Genomic DNA, 15,192 nt, shown 5'->3' with positions numbered 1-15,192 from the left:
ATCATTCTTTTATGAACCAGCGTCAGCAATGACGACCAGCAGCGCGGCAAGAGGCTGCCGGCAGAGGCTCTGCAAATCTCCCATGGATGGAGCTTCGCCCCCGATTTCTGCTTGACAAGCTTCTCCGGAGCATGGAGACACAGGATATTTTGAGCATCCGCAGCAGCAGCGAATGAGGCTGAGTCCAACCTCCCAGACATGAGCATCTCCCCAGCTCTTTATTTCCAAGGACAGGAATAATCCTTCAGAGGTTTTTTCGTGTGGAGAGAGCACACCTGCAAAAAGCAAAGGGCTGGTTTTGGACAGGTTTTGGATGATGTATTATCAAAAGAGCCTAAATAAGTGGTTTAGGCTGAACATTAGGAAAAAAATTTTTCACAGAAAGGGTCATTGGGCACTGGCAGAGGCTGCCCAGGGAGGGACTTGAGTCACCTTCTCTGGAGGGGTTTAAGGGACAGGTGGATGAGGTGCTGAGGGACATGGTTTAGTGATTGATGGGAATGGTTGGACTCGATGATCCGGTGGGTCTTTTCCAACCTGGTGATTCTATGATTCCTGCTGCCTCATGTCATTTGGCTAATCCAAGGCAATGCTGTACCTGTGCCCCCGGCAGCTGCTGCCCTTCGGATTTTATCATGCACATAATTCATACGCCCATCAGCTGCTGTGTTCAATGACTGTCAGCCCATTCTCTCCTTGTCTTCCTCTTTTCTTCTCTCCTCAGTTTTAGTTTCACGTCTTATACATGAAATGACTGAGGGAGCTGGGGGTGTTTAGCCTTGAGGAAGAGGAGGCTGAGGGGAGACCTCATTGCTCTCTACAACTACCTGAAAGGAGGTTGCAGGGATGTGGCTGCTGGTCTCTTCTCCCCAGTGACAAGTGATATGATGTGAAGGAATGGCTTCAAGTTGCATCAGGGGAGGTTCAGATTGGACATTAGGAAAAATTTCTTCACCCAGAGGGTTGTCAGGCACTGGAACGGCTCCAGGGAGGTGCTTGAGTCCCCACCCCTGGAATCTTTAAAAGACGGGTGGATGAAGTGTTCAGGGATATGATTTGGTACGGACAGGTACGGCTGAACTCGATGGCCTCAAAGGGTCTTTGCCAGCCAAATGATTCCGTGATTCTAAGAAACACACAGGAGCCTGAATTTATGAAAAAAAAAAAAAAAAGTTTATTTTGGAGGAGGATTTGCACATCGACATGCAGGTACAACATGAATAAAAATTATTGCACCCCTATTATGTGGCAATTGTTCAAGTTTCTAAAAACACAGAAATTCCACACTTTCTCTTATCTAGCTAAGTGCTGAGTGAGACAGCTTGGCGGAGCCCAGCTCAGGAGGTGCTCTCACAGCCACCTGGATATGGTTATCGAACACAACGTAAACACACACGTCTGTCAAATCTTCTACTAGAAGTACAGAATTATCCTTCACATCCAGTAAGAGAAAATCAGAGAAAGACCTTATCCTCCCCTCTTCGGAAATAAAAACAAAAAAAATTAAAATACTCCAACTCACACCTTAATGCAAGTGTGGCAACCAAACCACTGGTCACTCCTACTCCTCCCCGGCAAGCGCTCTGTAGTACAATAGCAGCCAAAGGCCTCTGACATTCGGACCCAGGAGTGGCCGTTACAATGCTAACGTCTAATATTTACAATAAATATCATCCATTTCTCTTCGTTTGCAACAGTAAGAGACAAAGGGAAAAATAACATTGAAATGAGGCATGGGGCAGGAATGCGCCGGCTGGATGTAGGAGCAGAAAGGAGCTGCAGAAGCTGGAACCAGCTTTGATGCCATCATCCCAAAATGGATGAGGAGCAAGACACACATCCAAGCCGACAGAAGGGAAGAGGGAAAATGAAGCAGGGAAGCAGCGTATTTGGATGGTTATATGCACAGCTCGTTCACCAAACACACACCACACGCACGCAACTTCTCCTCCCTGCCTGTCTGACCTGGGGTTCTCCAGGGAGGCCGAGTTCACCGCTTGCCAAATGCTTCGCTCACGTACTGCAGGTCTGATCCTGCGCTGGGAATCGCGCTCTCACTCTTTACACGCAGCTTTTCCAACACTGCGTTCCTCCCTGACATGTTTTGCAAGCTTATCTGAGAAGGTATTTAAGCAATTTGTAGCAGAGCGAGGAATAAGTCTCGGTGTATCTGCCTGGTTTACTACCAAGACTTTATAGAAAAAGTCTTTTTGCCCAAACGTTTTGCTAAGGTGCATCACTGAAATTTGACAGAAGGTGTTAACAGGTAGGTGGGGGGCCTGGCACGCCAAGGGAAACTGCAGGGCTGACTAGGAGCAGAGATGCAGGGCTTCACTAGGATGCTTTCCTGGTAATGCTGCTTGACTTCGGCTTCTAAAAAAACCAGGCTTTTTTAAATTGCACTAATCGTTTTCTGTACCATAACGAAAAAAAAAAGAGGCGACTAAACACATACCTCACCTCTTCTTTGGCCAATTCAAGCAAAAGCTGTAACGTTTTTTACTCCTCTTTTTACACATTAGAAAGGATAACTCTGCAATTCAGCGCTGGAACCACCGGCTGCAAAGGTAGGGAGTCGGTGGCTTCTACAGCTCGTACCTTCAGGGGGTACCATCCCAGCCTGCCTGGGATAAGCCACGTTACAAAGCCCTCTCTCTCCTAAGACAGAGGTTGCTTTTCCCAAGGCAGAGTCCTTGGTGGATGCCCCAGAATGACGCTCACAGAAGCAGCCATGTCCCCACAAGGAGAGGGAAACAGGGACCTACCACCCGGGGAACAGCCAAGCCAGACCACGTCCTCACACAACTCTGGGCTCACGATTTAATTTACACAGACTTCCCTCTCACCAAGGCTAAGTACTCTTCTCAGGAGATAAGCTCGAGGCTCGTCTTCGCAATTACCACAGACTCAGGATACCAAATCAATTTTTCACTATTCCCATCTATTTTATCCTACCCTGTCCTGCCAATCGGACCCTGTTTCTCAGCAATTTTCTAGTAGATCAACCCACGGGGGAGAAAACCAGCCAGCTCAAGTACCAGATCCTGCCAAGTCTGTTCCTTCCTTGCTCGTGCTCCAAATCAGCACAGAATGATGCTCATCACCAAGAGTGCTTTGAGAGGCTGGAGCTACCCAGGACCCTGACAAGGCAGTGGAAATACTGCAGTTTATAATTGCAAATTAAGTGTTTACGAGTAGCCTCAGAATTCCAGGAAAAAGAGCAGAGACAGCACAGCAGGCTCTGCTCTCAATATCATCACAGCAAGATTTATTAACGTGTTATCTGGGAGCATTGAGGCTTTGGTTAGTGTATTAACGACACCATACATGTTCACACAGACACACGTAGTAAACACTCACTTAAACATTTTAAAATAAAAAAAAAAAGCTCAAACCAAACCAAAACTTGGTCCAGAAATTAAATCCAAGCAGCCAAAATCAAGTATATAATTGGGGAAAACAATGGTTATACAGAAAGAACCAGGGCAAGATTGCAGAGATCTTCGTGATTTGTGGACTGAGCCAAAATCAAGTTGAAGGAGATGGAGAAAATATATTGCTATATAAAATCATATTTGCATTTAGAGGAAGAGGATAAAAACTTCAAGTCCAGAAAAGGCCAAGACAATGAAAAAGGCAGTGGTGTAATGAAATCAGACCAACAGAGGCAGGTCGCAGCTCGCAATACTGTTGCGCGATCATTTTGCTTCTAACAGAGTGAGCAGGATACTAGACCTTGCGGGTGATCCGCAGGGGGATACACTCAGACAAGACTAGAATAAAAGCCAAGCACAATCTGGGACAAATGACGGGAGCGTTCACTGAGAGGAACCTTTAATTGGATGAAGAAATGGCTTGCAGTGCTATAGGTATCACCACTCGACACATTTATTGGTGTATTATTATTGATCTAATCCTCAGCAAAGAGCACTGTTAGCCAGTCGGTCACACTTAAAGCAAAGTGATGTCTAAACCTAAGGGCGAAGAGTAATTTTTAACAGAACCAGGTGACCTCAGCAGTGGAAATGATCTACCTACCAAGGCTGAAATCTTAAAATATCACATGTGTTTTGAAGTCTGCTTGCAGCTTGTCCATAGAACTTGAGGAGGCAGAACTCTTAATGTTTTTTGTTTGTTTGTTTGTTTTAAATGGGCACATTCAGAAAACTCAGCAAGTTTCCCAAGCCCCAATTCAGAAATGTTAAGGAACACCTTAAATTCCCTACCTATTTAGACTCACCAAGAGAAGGAAAAGTCTCCAAAGGTCATTTATCACTGAGATAACTTTGCCCGAGATGTACTGGAAATCACATAACTACAAACTCCTCTACTTTAAAACCAACCTACAAGGCTCCCTTTTCCTGGGGTCATTTATTCTAAGGCAGGGAACGTTATGAATTGAAGCCAGAGAAAAGAAGATAAAACATCACTAAAATTTTAGTAAGAGAGGGAAAAGTTGCCATGTGTCCCATAAGAGATAAATAAAAAGATCCAAAAAAACCCCCAGCTTATGGATTGGAGACTTCTCTTTCTGATAATTCCACTCAAAAATATTTCTACTTGGTTTAAAGAGAAGAGGTTGAAAGCTCTCTGTCCAACTCCTCCAGCCAAGTCCCTTACCTCTGGATCCTCTAAGGACGCGTGCAGGACTGTGGATGCCCAGGGGGACAAAGAGCTCTTACTTGCACTGAAGAGGGATTGTTTGTAGTTTCAGAACAACTCGTGGACAGAGTGGTTTCTTCTCCTCGTCAAAGGATATCAGGTTGTAAATTCAAAGAAAAAACTTAAAATTATTGAATTTCAATGACATTCCAAAGACAAGGTTGGAAAGCAGAAATTTAAAAGTAAGCTGCCTTCTTTGTACTCAGAATTTTTGGGATCTCGAATAGAGGGAAGAGCACAACAGGCCCTGAACTCAGGTAAAATAAAAGGTCTGGAAAAGGAAAAGAAAATAAAAATCAAACTGTTTCTTAAGCCCCGCTTTCAAGATACCCTGTTCTAAAGAGACCTCAAACGGCAAGCATTACTGTGTACAAAAATAGAATAGCAAGGATGAAAAAACACAAAAAACAGTATGAAAAAAACCCTCCCAAAAATAGATGTACACAAGTTCTATTTTATATTAGTGTATATTACAAAATTCAAACATGCAGTCTCTATTTTGAACGTAGAATGCTCCAGTCCACGTGTACCAGGGATGCTGCTATGTTTTCTTTACAGCACCATCATGTGACAGGGGAAAGTCTTGTATTTTTAACTGACTTCCAACCTCTTTGCTTTTTGCTTGTGCCAGAGCCCCTTCTTTACAGGGCCTCGTGCTGCCATCTGGCAGGGGAGAAGCTCTCAGAGCTGCTTGTCCAAGAGCACGAGGCGGCTCTTTCGATGGAGTGATTTTGCAGCTACCTCCCAACACTTCAGATGTTTTAGCGCTGCTAAGAGTTGCCTCCTTTTTTGCTACCACAGGACACGTTGCCTCCCAGGGCTTTGCTGAGTTTAACGCCTCTGTGCAGGATCTGCTCCTCGTCGTCAGACCATCTGTGCCAGAGAGCTTGGCTTTCTCTTGGCACGCTCCTGCTTGCGAAGTTTCCTGCTTTTTTTGTTTTGAATCTCTCTCTTCTTTACAGGAGGCACCCAAATGGGGGAAATCCTTTCGCTTTTCCACCTCTCTGGAACCAGACATACTGAGCTTCAAAGGGCCTAACACGCTCTGAGCTAGTGGCACTAACTCAGAGACAGAGAGGGCTCTTTCAATAGCACTGGGAACAAGGAGCGTGGAGGATACAGGACCTGCTGGGCTCGTTCTGCTGGCAGTTGGAACACTCTCTATCTGGGACAAGCTGGGTTGCTTTTCAGTACTAGGACTTTTTTGGGACGTTTTACTCACACTCCCAGGAGACAGAAACGAGGTGCTGTGTTGTTCTGGAGGCTGAAGCGCCTCCTTGAGATCCTTCTCACTGCGATCCGTAGGACTTACCAGAAGAGGAGTGCTCACACTTGCCGTGCACCATGAAGAAAGTGCTAGCAGAGGTTTGGGATCCTGTTTTTTCTGACTGGTTTCTGTTAGCAGAGGGTCTTTCAGGTCAAGCTTACCACACGAGGCCCCTGAAGAGTCATCGTTTTCAAGTTCCAGGAGTACAATAGATGGACATTGTATACGTTCCGTGCAATCTACTGGTTTTTGAGTACTTGTAGGTGCCCCTAGGTCTTTGATTGCTTCAGAAGACTTGTCTTTTGGACCAAAACACTCAAAAGTTTTGTTTTCCAGCAATTTTTGTTCCTTTGCAGTTGTTTCTGATCTTAGGAATGGCTTTTCTGAATCAGCTGATTTTTCTGGAGCAGTTCTTTGGGGGACCTCTGATGGGGAAGGGTGCACAGTGATTTGCAGTGGCTCAGAAACAGGTTTGGCTTGTTGATTATTTCCCTTCTGCAAATCTTCTGTACCTTTTGGATCTTCAGGTAGAAAGGCATCATCTTCAATACTATCCTTGCTTTCCAATTTAGATGAAAACTTATTATCCTCATTAAAAGAATCTGAGCCTTGGTCTCCACTGTCAGGGGGCTTGTCCAGTCTTCTCCCATCCTGACTGTCTTCTGAACCATCATCCGTTTCATCTTCAGAAGAATCTACTTCTCTGATGGCCTCTTGTTTTTGCAGAGACTCCCTCCTCTCCACTCTGTCCTGTCGAATAGCACCCAATTTCCGCGAACCTGGTTTCTGCAACAACCCTTTTTCCGCCAGCCCAAGTTTGCCACCTGTTGTTTCATTGGCAGATTCTTGTAAGCTCTGGAGACTAGGATCCCTCTGTAGCATCTCCTTCTTAAACTCGGAATGAGAGATATCCAAGCTATGCTTACGTGAGGAAGCCAGCTTCTTCTCAGAAGAGGACAGGGAGGCAGCCAGTTTCTCGGCTGACTGCACTCTCTTTAGCAAAGGAGACCTGGGAGGCTCAGCGCTTTTGGGGCGAGAAATTTGTCTCACCAGTGGTGGAGAGGAGTGTAGTTTTACTGGAAAAGACTGAATAATACTGGAGCTGCCAACCGAGTGTCCTGGCAAAGGAGACGGGGAGCGCTGCGGTGACGTGGACTGCGGGGTTGGTGACGGAGTGTGAGCTAGCGGCGACAGAGGGATGTTTCCTGCAGATTTGCGCCTCGGAGATCTGTACTGCCTTTGAAGCTTTGGTGCCAGTCCGTGCAGAGAGCTGGGTCGGATGTGTCCAGAGCTGGCTGGAGAATTTGGAACACTGGAACTGGGAGAGCTGCTCTGGGAAGAATTGCCACCAACTTAAAAGAAAAAAAAAAATGAGTAAGAAGATAAATATATATTAGGCCATTAAAACAAATTACTGAAACTAAGATGTACAATGTCAAGACAAAATGCCACATTACCACAAAGCACTGCAGGAATATTACAAGGTAACACTGCAAGGCTTCAGATGAGAATTCACATTATCATCACAAAACATCAGAATAAAGCAAGAAACATTCTGCTATCGGAACGTTTTTTTTCTGAAAAAAAACATCCAAGCAGATAAACCTTGTGTTTCATTGCTATTCTCAAGAAGCAAATCTCTTTATTCCATCAGCTGATTCAATTTTCAAATATGACTTTGCCACACTGCTTTGATTCCTCCTCTCTGAACTCATATAGAAAATGTGTCAAACTGCTATAAAAACATAGCAACTCATAATATACATTTGCATCAAAGTGAAAGGATGCTGTAGTAAAACAAATGAATTCTTAAAAAGATGTACGGGTTATCATTTTTAAATGAATCATGAATGAGAATACATCCATCCCTAAGGTGATTGATATCACAGCTGTAATTTTATTTCACAAACAGAGCTACTACTGGCTGCTGTGCATTTTACTTCAAAAATTAATCAACAAGCAAAAATCTTCTCCAAGTTTTTTTTCTGTTGGTGTGGATTTTTTTTGTTGTTGTCTGGGGTGTGTGTGGGTTTTGGAGTGTTTCTTTTTTACCTGAGTGTACAGACTCAGGAGTGGATCTGTAACTCTGCGTTGGTGACCGAGGAGAGAGGTTGTGAGTTGGAGAGCCAGGCACACTTTCTCCAGAGGACAGAGAGCGATTTAGTGAAGATAAACTCCGGCTGGTGTGAAGTAGTGATGCCTGTTTAGTGATCTTCCTCAACAAGGAACTCTTCTTCTTACTGTGGAAAAGCATCCAAAAGTTGTTCACAAGCTCAAATTATTTATTTACCTTTACTGGCATATTTCAGTCAATTGGCACAGTTAAAAAGAACACAAAAAGAAAAGAACTAAGGGACATACCTGCAGATACACATTATCTGAGAAGTGCTTTCACAAGATTTCTCTGAAATTATCTTGGTTACCATTTAATTTTCAAAGAGAAACATCAAAACGAACCTTTCCTGACCATCCTTGGTTTTGCTCTTCTTGTTCCTTCGAGCCATCTTGGATTTATAGCTGGCCTTTCGAGCTGGCCCAACTTTGATGGACGTGTTCTCAAATGGTGTGGTGGAGATGGAGACTTTATTTCCACTCTGTCAGAAAAGAGATGCAGAGACATTGCTTAAAATGAGGCCATCTGAAGCTGCCTGCCATTTTGTAATCCTTTGTCAAACTCCATTTTCCCCTTTTCATTTCCACCTATCATTTATTAAGGAATTGATGAGAGAGAGAGCCCTCTTTAGTCAGGCTTTCACAAATGATTAGCTCAGGCCCCAGCTGGTAGGTAAAGCTTCCAGAAGCAGGGAGAACACAGCAGCTGACCCCTCCCATTGAGATCCCAACTGCCTCAATTTAATACTTGTAATACTTGGAAAGTTGAACAAAGTGATACTCTGTCATCAAGCCTATCCCCAGTGCTCTCACTGATGGCAGATGTGAGCATATCAGGCATCTGTCATGACGAATCTGCATCACAGAGCGTGGCTCGTCTCACTCATCTTAAAAAAAATAATAATAATCCCGGTTGCTCCTCTATTCCAAATCCCAAAGACTTCTGTCTCTTGGAACAGTCCAAACTTTGGGGTTTTATTTCCATAAATGGATTCAGCTCAGAGGAAGTATCAAAATGCAAGTCGTTTAACTGGATAATTTTAAGACCAACCATTACAAAGCCGCTTTTAAATACCACTAGGAATAATCCTTGAGAAAGCAGTATTAAGAACTAATAACATTAGCACAGCCGAAAGGCAAAAAATAAAAGTAATTTGGAAAAAAATTAAGGTATTTGTTTCTTAAAAGTGATGTTTGAGGAAAGGTATACTTAGATCTTACTAACCTTTGTCTCTAATGCTGATAAAAATGTATCTGACAGGTCCGTATTTCTCACATAGAATATCTGAGTTCAGCGTAGATTACATGAAGAAATTTTGGAGATTTAGGGATCCTGCAGCAGCAATGAGTTTTGCAAAAGAAGGGCCAGGTGCTGCATACATATTTGTATGTCAGACAATGCCAACTAGATACCTACAGTGTTTTAAACAAGCTCTCTCATATTTTCCATACTACCTATTTTCCATAACGTAGCGGCACTGAATCCCTACCTTGAGAATCAGCTCCACCACCTCCGTGTGCACCAGCCCATGGACCGGCTCCCCGTTGACGTGGGTTATCAGATCCCCTTCACGCAGACCTGCTTCGTTGGCCGGGCCGCCTTCCTCCACGTGCTGGGGACGAGAAGGGGACGACTGATTTGAGAAGAGGAATGCACAAGATGGCCAGATGAGACTCAAAGCCCGCGCATCTCATCCCTCGCCGCAGCCAGCGTCAGCTGCTTCGAAGAAGGGTGAAAGAAACCACTGACTGGCACAGCCAAGCACGAAAATCTGTGCTCTTCCACTCCTCCCCAGCATCCCGCCAGCCTTCTCCCAGTCCAAGGCAGGCAGCCAGGACAGTTAAGCTGATCAAGAGACCAGCTCCTCCCAAAACAAAAGGCTTAACATGCTTCCAAAAAATTTTCAGCACTCGGGAATGTTAACTAGATACTCCTGACTTCCAGACAAGCATTCAATCTTTTTCAATTTCTTTGCCTTCCCAAATCCAGCATCCTTCCATGTACATGCTGGAATCCATGAAGGCTGACAGACTTTTGAATAAAGCTCTGTGCCGTGTGTTTAGGGTTTCTACGTTGTATCTCATTCCAGTTTCTTTTTCCATTTTCCATCCTTTCTTTATTAACCTATCCAACATCAGACTTTTTACCCCATGAACACTTTGCCTTTCATCATCACTGTTTGGAAAGGAAAGCCTCCTTTACAGTGAGGAGACAGATACACTTGAGAATACTGCAACACTCTCTTTAGCCAGAAAAGACTACAAATCCGTATCTTGGTAAACTCAGCATTTTCAAGGATGCAGAGAAGAGAAAGGGAAAAATGTAGCTTCAGATTCTTTCCCTAGGTAAGAATGGGTGTTAAATGATGACCAAAGCACATGAAGTCCAAGTTGTCTAATGAACACAGAGATACAAAGAAAAGAATGAACCATTTTTACCCTGACCCTGTCCCTCCCTAACTACAGAATTCAAACAAAACTGCTCCGGGGATCGGATCATTCCTAGAAGTCATATACTTTAACAAAAAAAGGAACACAGAGATCAAGTACTAGAAATAACGGGAAGGAAAAGATACAGACATGGAAACCAGACCTTTTAGCATAGCACACAACTTAGCCAAGAGCTAAATCCCTAGGCAATCAGCATAGCAGCAGCGATGCTTTAAGGCTTGTAATCAATTCCAAGTGACTGCTTGGAAAACCCCAGCAGACTGAACTGATCCGAAGCAGGTTATAATTGCTAACACGGGTCTGAATAAATTAGCTATGATTGGCCCTCATGCAACAACCCCAATAAAGAGAAAGAGGGTACACACACAGAAACATGCTTTAAGGTATGTGCTGCAGGTGAAAGAAGGTGGGTTCATGTCATCAGGAAAGAAAGGTTGCTGGGGTTCTGTGGTGGGCTTGAAAACCGCTACCCTAGAGTGCTGCTACTAATTTATTTATTTTTAAAGGGTTTCCCTCACCCCAAAATGATAACTTTGGGTCCCAGTGAGGAGAGAGAAAACAGGGTGGCAAAATGCAATTTATAAAGCTGAATCCCACAACCCTGGCTAAATGCATTTCTGGCCCCAAAGGGTTCTCTTTTTAGAAAAGCAGAGACATACCCAGACCATGTGATGCACAGTGTAGATATCACTGTCACCCATATAGACGCGAATGGCACGGAGAGTGAAACCGTATTTCTTTCCAGCCCGATGGATGATGATTGGTGGTTTCAGGTTTGCGATAGCAGGAGAAAAGTCACGGCTGGGTGAGGAGTCCCTCGAAGATGGGTTGGAGGATAGAGAATGAGGTGACATTGGACTGGCCAATGGAGAACACGTGTGGTGATCTACAGTGATGACACAAAGGTGGGTAAAAATTAGGAAATCAGGCCTCCAAAAGAGAGAAAATTCTTGTTAGAGCATAGCTAGGAAACAATTTCTCCCAATGCTCTTAAAGCTGGTGGTCTTCACCAGAGCTGGGTTTGCCTGCAGCTTCATCTAAGTCATGCTTTGAAATACAGAAATCAGCAGAGTTTCCAACAAGCCCTTTTGGAGGTGTGTATTTAATATAGCAGCACTGCTTGTCTAGGATTATGGTTGGGTCACAGTGTTTACTTCTCCACTTTCAGGGATTTACAACCCATCCTAAGCATTCACTCTAGGCACAATCTTGGAACGCTCCATTTCAAGGTTATGATATAGTATCCCCCTCCAAAAGATCGGATCAGTTTCTAGATCTTGCTGCAAGTTTCATGTTGGTGCTCAAATAAATCAAAATCAGGTAGTACTGAAGCAAAAAAACGATAGGCAATTGGACAACAACTATATCTAGGTCATTTTCGTAGTGTTTTAAACTTACGGGAGCAAAAACGTTTAACCCTAAAAAATTAGCTACTGCAGGAACTTGGCTACTGAAAAACAACACCATAAGTGTAATTTTAGGGTGCTCTTCCCAAATGAACAGCCAAGGGCTGGGCTACCAGCTAAACTACCTGACTCTGCTTGGTAGTGGAGCAAAATCCAGTTTTAAAATCACAAAGCAAACACTGAACTCATATTAAAGTGAAGCTGGTCCACATCAGTAAAATAAACCCAAGAGCAAGAATATTAAAGGCAGCTGTAAAAGCCCTCTAATCCATTAAGAAACACCAGCACATATTTACCTGGCAGACGAGAGTAGCTCTGGAGGAACCTTGGCTGGGTGATTAAATACACATTGTAAAGATTTTCACGAGGGAGATGGTAGTTTGAAAAAAAACCAATACACAGACCACAAGAAATACAATGTGCATCACCATGATGATGCCAAGAAGCAGTTGCATCCCCACCTCCAGCTCCTTGGCTGAGAGGGATGGGCAGGCATCGCTCTGACAATAGGTTCTGCTGGGTTGGCACTCATGGCAATTTCCTCCTCCTGTCTAGGCAGGACAGCTCTGGAAATACAGCAAGGATTTATCCTCCGGAAAGAGGGACAAAGTCCTTGTGGGGAGAGCCTCCTGCTGAACCAGTCTGTCCTAGCTCGGCATGGTTGGGCTGTTCACTAGAAGTTACCACCTGGCATTAGGAACAGTCATTGTCTGACTCTGCTTTGAGACAGAGGCAGCCCAACAAGGTAAGCTGTTCAGCGTCAACTTGCTTTGTGAGGGACTTATGCTATGAATTCTTGAACAGGCAACCTCCAGCTATCTGGAGCCACTGAAATTTCCCAGCGCACGAATGCACCAGATACATTCAGCTCCCAAACAACACTATAGTCAGCATGTGACCCCCAAAAAACAGTACCTTGAGGGTTAAAATTGTTCCACATCTCTGTACCTCCTTGCTGCACCATTGTCTAGAGACCAGCTAGGAGCCAATTTAAACAAAACTAGGGAAAAGAATAAGGCCCAGCTGCCATTTGCAGAAGCTGCAGTCAGACCACACACACAATGCTCCCGTCAGTGGCAAAGCAGTATTCATTATCCTGCAGAGGAGTAAATATTAAACCGATTGTAAAAGTTAGATCGCTCCCCTCCTGCCAGCGAGGGCATTATTCCAGGAGAGAGAAGGGGGAGGATCTGTCTGCAGACCTTTTGTTTAGTGCTTGCAGATTCTGACAATGCCTCACCCAAGGCATTTCTTACCTGAGGGAATCAGGAGAGACAAGGCAGTAGCGGATGCTGATTTAATCACTTTATTGACAGGTCTTGAGGTACGTTTCTCCCCTGATTCCCCAGAGAGCAACCTGTGTCGTGCCCGCCGCACTGCCAAATCGCTGATGGCTTTTGGAGTGGTAAAGTCTGGGCCTTCATTGCTATTACTGCGGGCGCGTGGATCACAGAAATCTGCAGTGCTCCCAGCTACAGTTTAAATTAAAACAGATTAGAACCACAGGGAATTCCTAACAGTCTATTCCCCTACAGGCAAAATACATTAAATCAAAGTCATGTTTACATGAAGTCCAAGAGTAAATTTTCCTAAGAAGAAACCCCAGGGTTATTCTGAATACAGAAAATTAGCAGCTTCTGTTCTGTTGGAAAAGCTCGCTAATGAAATCACGTTGCTCAGTAGCAGTTACATGAATCCTAAAGCTGCGGTGCAGTTCTGCAGGCAAGTCATTTCGATGGGATCGTTCAGAGATGAAAACAGGTTTATGGGAAGTGTTCTGTTTTCACAACCGGCAAGAACTGTCAATCTTTAAGTTAAAACTGCCTGTAATAGAAAATCCAGGTTCTACCGGAGTTGCACATAAAAATTCCACTTTAAGAGAGTACTAAGGTATGAAAGTCAGGCAAAGTGAAAATGTGGATTGTAAAGACAACTTTAATTTGCCCCCTTCCGTGTACCGTTGCAATTTAGTCTTGCATTACTTAGCCTCCTATAATTATATATAAAACGTGAAGGAATCTTGAAAATCAGACAGGGCACGTGACAGCAGCAGATGCTGGGGGCTGGGCTGCTGTACTCAAGCTCGGTGCCTCAGTTGCCCATCCGATATCTTAAAGGGGCACTGTGAAAATACATTAATTAGAATTTACAAGGTGCTCAGAAATGAAAGTGGTGAGCATCACAGCAAGTCCACAAGGGAAATTAATCATTCTGTCTTCAAAAGCAAATTTTAAGCAGCATGCAATAAATAAAGCCTAAGGGCCACATTTTGAACAATGAGAACAGAACAAAACATTGATCATCGTTATTTAAGTGGGCACCACTGCTCTGCATACTAAGTAAAGCAGGAAGTACCATGAAAATAAAAATTCCCATAGACCTCAGCACCAGATGCCTGATCAACATTTAACAGCCGCAGCCTCAAACAAGGCTCTTGGACAATGAGGAACTCTGAATCAGGGGCTGTGTGTGAAAAGGCTGCGATAAGCATTAGAGGAGCACTCTGAGACAGTGAGAGGAATGAAATTCTTTCCTTGCAGTCCCCTACCTCTGACTTAACTCTGCGGACTGGGGACACTGAAGCTACGTCATCCCTGCACCCCACGCACCGGATTAAAGATTTCTCTAATGTATTAGGCTCAGGGGAGCAGGCTGCCCACAGAAGCTTTGGTTTTACCCGTTTCAACTTGTAGATACTCAGATTTGCAATGGAAGAGTTCTTGCAACTTCTAATAACATATTTCTAGGATTTTAGTATGAAATTGAGAAACCAGGGTTCCACTACGGCATCTATGTCATCCAAGCACGTTCCTTAACTCCTACACCTTTTCCTGCGGTTTAATGGAATATGCGATGGCAACACCAGGCCTGTTCTGGGAGGATGGGCCATAGAGAGGAGGGGGACAATTTTGGAGGAAATTTCATAACTGCATTGCAGAAGAGGAATAATGAGATGTGGAGATCTTGGCTTTACTCTAGTCTCGAGGCAAATTTCCTCTAAGGCAAATCCACCTTCTGCTATCAATCCACCATCACATCTGCCCAGTGCCCTTCACCTTGTCCTTGTCTTGCTGCCACTCTGACTCCTTGCTTAGTACCCCTTTCCTCTCCTTTCCCTGCTGAATGCATCCACATAGCTTTGCCTGCTTGCCCCCAGTTTCCCCAACTAATATGTCTTATTTTCTTACCAATTAGTCCTTGTATTTCAATGCCACAACCTAATTCCTCCATTCCCCTAATTCCTCCCCTTTCCTTCTCAAATGCTCCCTTGCTAACCTTCAATTCAGCTTCCCC

General features: G+C 44.2%; 1 protein-coding gene across 14 annotated transcripts in view; it reads right to left on the bottom strand.

Annotated features, from left to right (window-relative positions):
- Nucleotides 1-1,150: 1,150 nt before the first annotated feature.
- MAST2 (microtubule associated serine/threonine kinase 2) overlaps nucleotides 1,151-15,192 on the bottom strand; it is a 194,503-nt gene continuing 180,461 nt past the window's right edge. For 13 of the 14 annotated variants that reach the window (XM_069863006.1, XM_069863007.1, XM_069863008.1 and 10 more), the window contains 6 exons: nucleotides 13,155-13,370; nucleotides 11,152-11,378; nucleotides 9,532-9,654; nucleotides 8,387-8,523; nucleotides 7,982-8,169; nucleotides 1,151-7,281 (listed from right to left, as the gene is read on the bottom strand). In XM_069863006.1, coding sequence (XP_069719107.1) covers nucleotides 5,204-7,281; nucleotides 7,982-8,169; nucleotides 8,387-8,523; nucleotides 9,532-9,654; nucleotides 11,152-11,378; nucleotides 13,155-13,370 — 2,969 coding nt within the window. In that variant the 3' untranslated portion in view covers nucleotides 1,151-5,203. The remainder of the gene's footprint in view (nucleotides 7,282-7,981; nucleotides 8,170-8,386; nucleotides 8,524-9,531; nucleotides 9,655-11,151; nucleotides 11,379-13,154; nucleotides 13,371-15,192) is intronic. The other variant, XM_069863014.1, reaches the window with a different exon arrangement.

Source organism: Phaenicophaeus curvirostris, chromosome 8 (genome assembly GCF_032191515.1).
Source record: "Phaenicophaeus curvirostris isolate KB17595 chromosome 8, BPBGC_Pcur_1.0, whole genome shotgun sequence".
In the NCBI taxonomy this organism is placed as follows: domain Eukaryota; kingdom Metazoa; phylum Chordata; class Aves; order Cuculiformes; family Cuculidae; genus Phaenicophaeus; species Phaenicophaeus curvirostris.
The sequence above is the reverse complement of the archived record's forward strand: the minus strand, read 5'-3'. Positions and strand labels throughout refer to the sequence as shown.